General features: G+C 34.0%; 1 protein-coding gene across 1 annotated transcript; it reads left to right on the forward strand.

Annotated features, from left to right (window-relative positions):
* Nucleotides 1-1298: 1298 nt before the first annotated feature.
* LOC140971304 (putative leucine-rich repeat receptor-like serine/threonine-protein kinase At2g24130) lies at nucleotides 1299-4644 on the forward strand. The gene is made up of 2 exons (XM_073433507.1): nucleotides 1299-4049; nucleotides 4136-4644. Exons 1-2 carry the CDS (start codon nucleotides 1499-1501, stop codon nucleotides 4519-4521), a joined length of 2937 nt encoding a protein of 978 aa, XP_073289608.1. The 5' UTR covers nucleotides 1299-1498; the 3' UTR covers nucleotides 4522-4644.
* Nucleotides 4645-7018: the final 2374 nt, after the last annotated feature.

Here is a 7018-nt window from a genome sequence, read left to right on the forward strand (position 1 = left end):
GATTAAAAATAAAAAAAATTTAAACATTTTTTCTTTCCCAAGATAAAAATGCAACTATCTCTTAAACCCAAAAAAAAAAAAAAAATTGTAATTACGTCCAGAAATGGATAATTGTTTATCATGATTGAAATCAAAGTGGGCAGTTCCAAGATAATGTGCTAGGCAACAAGTTGGCTTTTACAAAAGGTCAATTTCAACTTTCTATATAGGTCACAAAACACATGATAAATGGAAACAACTTTTAGGAAATATATTCATACTATTAGGTCAAGAAAAAGAAACACAAAAAATCCAAGTATGAAACAGACAGTGGAATAAAAAATAAAAATAAAAATAAAAATAAAATACGTATATAGACCCATTATATGTTGAAAATAAAAAGGATGAAAATTAATAAAAACCCACTACAAAAAAAAATTTATATCAAAATTTTTATAAAATAAAATTTTCTCCAAAAATAATATTCGACCGATTAACTATTATAACCATAATCCACCATATGTCAAATTCAATTTTTTTCCCTAATTTTATTAGGTAATGAGAGAAATTAAACTTGATTAAAAGTCTTAGACGGAATTTGAATTTAATGTTAAAAGACAAAATTCATGGGGCGAGTACATATACACTATTATATTTTCTTTGAAAATATATAAATAATCGGATATTATAATGTTTCCTTAAAAATATTTAAATAAATGTGTTTAAATTATCGACAATAAATTCTATATGCTTGGTAAAATAATTATAACTTTGATTTGATTTAATATACATGTGATGTGAATGTAGTTATATTAGATTCTTGAAAAACACTGATGTAACTATTAAATTGATTAATTATTCAAGTAATTTAAAATCAATTTTTAATAGAACAATTTAGATATGAAAAAATCCGATTTCTTTATTAGAAGATTTAATGGGATAAACTTTTTATATTTCTTTTTGACAAAAGTAGCTTCATTTTGCCAAACATAATTAATTAATTAAAAACTCTAAAAATATTCATATTTATGAGTGGGTCACTTACATTTTCTGAACCTAGACAAGACAAGCATGTAGTAATATATATATAACTCGGGGCCGACACATATACCAACCCAAAAGGGAGAGTTTCCCACAATCATCAAAGCCATATATATATATATATATCTTAAGCGTGACAATAATCAAGATTATCTTATTAATTTCAACAACTCATCATCCACTAATCACACAATAGTTAGGTCTAATGACATGTAAACCACTCAATGTCAAAGGGCCTTGTAAACTAACGACGCCCACACAACATCGTACCACATTTTCCCACGTGTTCACTGTCCACTTTCAAAGATCTAATGCGCCAAATTAATCACTTTGTTCCCATCCTTCAACGGCAGTTAGGCGCAAAATATATGTATATATTCAACAGTGTGCTGATCTGTGACTTGTTCCAAACTCTTTTCTTGATTGTCTAGATTAAGTGTAAAATCTCCTTAAATCATCCCATTCTCGGTATTTACAGATGGGATGTTGCAGGATTTTTGCATTTGATTTGGTATCGTTGATGGTGCTTTTCCATGTGGTGTACTCGGAGAATGATCAGGCTGGAATCTCGAGTGATCGGGCCGCCCTCGTCTCGTTCGTGTCCGGTATAACGGATGATCCCGAACATGTGTTAGAGAGTTGGAATGCTGATTCTGGTGTTCATATCTGCAAATGGTCTGGTGTAGGGTGTGACATGAAAGGGAACAGGGTGATAGAGCTTAATCTAAGTCATAAATCACTCAAAGGAATGATATCACCAACTCTTTTCAGTCTCACATACTTGGAAATTCTCGATCTATCGTGGAATCTCTTCGAGGGGCGGATACCGTCTGAGGTCGGCACGCTTGTCTCGCTCAAAGAGATGAGTTTGTCTTCCAATATTCTCGAAGGGAACATTCCAATAGAGGTGGGGTTACTTAAAGAGTTGGTTTATCTTGATTTGGGAAGTAACAAATTCGAGGGTGAGATTCCGGCTTCCCTTTTCTGCAATGGCTCATCTTCTTTGCAGTACTTGGATTTATCCAATAATTCACTAAGTGGTGAGATACCTTTCCATAGCCAATGCGAGCTTAGAGAGTTGAGGTATCTTCTTCTTTGGTCGAACCACTTTTTTGGGCAGGTTCCTTTGGCCCTTTCGAATTCTTCGGATCTCGAATGGCTTGACTTGGAGCACAATTTTCTAAGTGGGGAGTTACCGTCCAAGAGTTTGAGCAAAATGTTGCATTTGAAATTTCTTTATTTGTCCTACAATCACTTTTCAAGTCACGGTGGTAATGCTGATCTTGTACCGTTCTTCGAGTCTTTGGTAAATTCTTCTAAATTGCAAGAACTCGATCTTGCAGGAAACCATCTTGGAGGAGAGTTGCCTTCTATTATCGGTGCTCTCTCCACTAAGCTCGTGCAGATAAATCTTGGTGATAATCAAATTTCGGGTTTCATACCTCCACAGATTTCTAATCTTGTAAATCTCACCCTCTTGAACCTGTCTAGTAATCTGTTGAATGGCTCAATCCCTTCTGAGCTATGCCAAATTGGGAAATTAGAGAGGCTATACTTATCAAATAACTCGCTCTCCGGTAATATTCCGTTCACTTTTGGCAATATGTCGCATTTAGGCCTTCTTGATCTGTCAAAAAACAAGCTCTCTGGTATAATCCCGGATAGTTTTGCAAACCTTGTGCAGCTACGAAGACTTTTGCTTTATGACAACCAACTCTCGGGAACCATTCCTCCAAGTCTTGGGAAATGCATAAACTTGGAGATTCTTGACCTTTCTCATAACAGAATTTCAGGGGAAATTCCAAGTGAAGTTGCTGGATTGAGTAGTTTGAAGCTGTATTTGAACTTGTCCAGTAATTTCTTGAGTGGGCATATTCCTCTAGAGCTGAGTAAAATGGATATGGTGTTGGCCATTGATCTGTCACTAAACATATTGTCCAGCTCGTTGCCTTCACAACTTGGTAGCTGCATTGCTCTTGAGTGTCTCAACTTATCGCATAATTTTCTGGAAGATCGAATCCCAGAATCTATAGGGAACTTGCCTTATCTTCAAGAGCTTGACGTGTCTGGCAATCGGTTAAATGGAGAGATACCACAATCTTTGCAGGATTCAGCAACTTTGAAGAGACTGAACTTTTCTTACAACAACTTCTATGGAGTAATATCAAACAGGGGCTCCTTTTCCTCACTAACAATCGCTTCTTTCTTGGGCAATGAAAGGATTTGCGGATCAATACAAGGTTTGCGAAAATGCCACCGAAAACGGGCTCACAGTTTCTTAATGGCGTTTCTCCTTTCATCAGCTATCACCCCTATTTTCTGTTTAGTAGGATATCCTCTTATACAGAGAGCAAAAAGGAGGAGGAAGCCGCCGATTCTAGAAGGTGAGGACATTCCAGATGACGAAGAATCGAGAGACGAGGTAAAATACCCAAGAATATCTCGTCGACAGCTTATTGAAGCTACCGGAGGATTCAGCAGTTCAAGCCTGATTGGATCAGGTAATTTCGGTCATGTTTACAAAGGAATTCTTCAGGATAACACAAGCATCGCAGTTAAGGTACTCCATTCAAAAGTAGCAGGAGAAATTATTACTGGTAGCTTTAAGAGGGAGTGCCAAGTTCTGAAAACTACGCGTCACAGAAATTTGATCCGAATCATAACAACATGCAGCAGGCCAGATTTTAAGGCCCTTGTTCTTCCGCTGATGCCAAATGGAAGTCTCGAAAATCATTTGTATCCCAGCCATGGATCGAAAAATGGGCTGGATCTTGTTCAGTTGGTGAGCATTTGCAGCGATGTAGCAGAAGGGATGTCCTATCTGCATCACTATTCTCCTGTGAAAGTGGTGCATTGTGATCTTAAACCGAGCAATATTCTTCTCGACGATGATATGAGAGCTTTGGTCACTGATTTCGGTATTGCGAAATTAGTAAAAGGCGGCGGCGATAATTCTTCGGCTTACGATTCAGTATCCTGTGACTCCACAGAAGGCCTGTTATGTGGATCACTTGGCTACATTGCACCTGGTAAGTGAAAAAACATGAAAGTTTTAATACAATTTAGTCACAGTTTGATTTTTGATCTTATTATGTTCTTGTAATGTCAATTACAGAATATGGAATGGGAAAGCGGGCTTCGTCACAAGGAGATGTATATAGTTTCGGGGTCCTTTTATTAGAGATTATAGCGGGGAAACGCCCCACAGACGTGCTTTTCCAGCAGGGTTCCAGCCTGCCTGAATGTATTAAGAGTTGTTACCCCGATAAGCTCGAGCCAATCATTCAGGAGGCCATAAAGCTGAGGTCTACAAAACTCGGCACATGCCCGTTCGACCGGAGGATATGGTGTGAGGTAATACTGGAATTGATAGAACTCGGGCTTATCTGCACACAGAACAATCCTCGCACCAGGCCGACAATGCTAGATGTAGCTCATGAAATGAGCCGTTTGAAGCAGTATCTATGCAGCCCCTCAAGCCTAATAATAGAAGAAGCTTGAAAAAAATAAGCTCTTCTTTTTTTGTAAACATCTTCTGCAGTTTTAGGATCAAAATCTCGTCTTGTTTTCTGTTGATTTTAACATGGCATTGATATGATTTGTCATATAATGTATGACAACATTTTTTTTAGTTTCTGACTTCATACAATATTTATTGAGGAGTTTTGAAAATTCAGTACAAGAAGAGTGACAGTTTACTATATCAAAATAGTAACTCAATTCCACATATATAAAATATACAGTGGTGGTGATAGTTGAGATGATAATTTAATAAAATTAAATTTTGATAGACAGGGTGAGAATGTTCTTGATCGCCTCCGATATCATCGAGTCACACAACGTCTTATGATTAGCAGTTGCCCTTGTGGTAAAAAAACCCGACAACGATTAGAACCATGATGCAACGATGCTTGATCTGCTTCACGATTTTATATCTGTTCCAACAACCGGACGCTATAAGATGTGTTCATCTAATCAAATCAGTTTAAATCATGTTAATGCTTAAAAATTATGCCAAGAATCGTGCGTTGCACAGTCGAATTGCACTTAAGGTCTTCTTTGAGCCTACCATTACTAGCATATATACTAAAAAATAGAAGAAATCACACAGAAAGCAAGTGGAAGTTTGGGATTACCCAACACACTACCTCCAAATTAGAATGAAATAATCTTCTGATTGAACCCTTTTTCTTTAGAAAGTCAGACAATCCACATAGTTTCGAATACAAGATCACAATAGTTACCCCACGATTAAAAATTATTTTTAACTATAAAACATTTTGAACATCTATTTAATCACCTTTGTGAATTGTAAATTTGCATGTCTAAGTTCATTTAAAGTATGCAAATATTGATATTAGTTACTAGTTTGTAAATTAGGGGAATTCAAATAAAATTTCAACATAAGATATTAGAAGCGACAAAATGAATGATGGATTGTGATAGATTTTTTAAAAATTTGAAAATATTAATTTTGTTGTTCGTAATAAACGACTTATGCCTATTTGCATAGAAAAATCTATTTATTTAAACTATTTTTATAAAAAAAAATTACGTTGGAAAGCATGGTTTTATTATTATTATTTTTATATAAAAAAATCATGATATCCAATGCTATCACGTGCAAAAAAAGCTAAATTCCGCATTCATCTTAATATATATAGATTCTATATGTAATTATTAATTAGTGTGTGTTGCATATAATTTAAAAGAAAAATGTAGTTTTGATTTGTAAATTTGTCAATCGTTAATCTTAATTTATTGTCCTTGTAGTTTTTTTATAATTTTGGTTCTTTTTTGATATGACGTTTTTGAAGCTAATGATGTCGTTCACGTGTGTAATGTCATATCAACAATACAAAAGATAATACAAAAGATAAATGATTAAAAATGAAAAAAATTTGAACCTTTTGAAATATACGTGATTAAAATCAATTTTTACAATATAAAGAACCAAAATTACGAAGAGAAAAATGGATAAAAATAGAAAATTTCCATTATATTTTATTTTTTTGTAGGAAAAATTATGTGCATAAACTAGTTAAAATAGGTAGGTAAAAATGTATGAATTAATATATAATATGAAATCGACAGGTGAAGAGGTATAACAAAATGTTTAAAAACCTGATTAAGATTTAAGAAGCCCAATATTGATCCCGGGCCGACACTTGGTTATTTGACTTTAAGTTGTGTTTGGTTCATTTAGTCAAATGTTTGGTTGTAACTTGTAAACACATATATTGATTATTTATCTTATAGAAATTAAATCATTAATTATTAATCTAAAACCAATCAAACAATTGAATGTGAAAGTAAAATATTATCATTCATATTTTTTTTTAAAAAAAATTATTATTATTCATTATTAAAAAAATAAAAATTATAATTCATCACTTTTATCGAAAATTTAATCAATCAAATTAAATATGCTAATATTAATCAATTAAAAGTCAACGGACTCTAATGATATCTCGGGTAAAGTTGTTTAGAAGATGATGAATCATGCCACAAATGTTCCACCATGATATATCCTTCCACTAGAAATAAATGAATACGTGTATAGCACAGTCCATTTGAGTACTCATGATGATCCATCCACGATAGATATCGTCGAGTATAACTTTTGGTATATGGATCTAATTCATGGAATGGTAAATTCCATATTCAGATATATTTGATATAATGTTAGATACGTGTGTAGATAAAAATTTCTTTCGTTTTTGTGTAAACAGTTAATGTTAAGACAAGGAATATAAACACATATATACCAAATACAACTAAAACCATACTCCTCAGCAGACAGACAACACAGTACAATCAACTCGATTCACGACAGTGAGTGTAAATGTACAAAGTTTCTATTACACAAATCAGGTGTTGTTGAGGCAGATTATATACAATATGTGTGGATTCGTCTCGTCAGAGCCAGAAGTAAATCATTGCCTGTTTTCAACATAAATGCATAACAAAATATCAGAACAGGTAAGTCGAAAACTTT

This window comes from Primulina huaijiensis, chromosome 2 (genome assembly GCF_012295235.1).
Source record: "Primulina huaijiensis isolate GDHJ02 chromosome 2, ASM1229523v2, whole genome shotgun sequence".
NCBI lineage: Eukaryota > Viridiplantae > Streptophyta > Magnoliopsida > Lamiales > Gesneriaceae > Primulina > Primulina huaijiensis.

Coding starts and splice junctions, on each gene's coding strand:
- LOC140971304 (XM_073433507.1), top strand. CDS start 1,499: ATGGGATGTTGCAGGATTTTTGCATTTGATTTGGTATCGTTGATGGTG. Junction 4,050..4,135: donor ACTTGGCTACATTGCACCTG/GTAAGTGAAAAA, acceptor TGTCAATTACAG/AATATGGAATGGGAAAGCGG.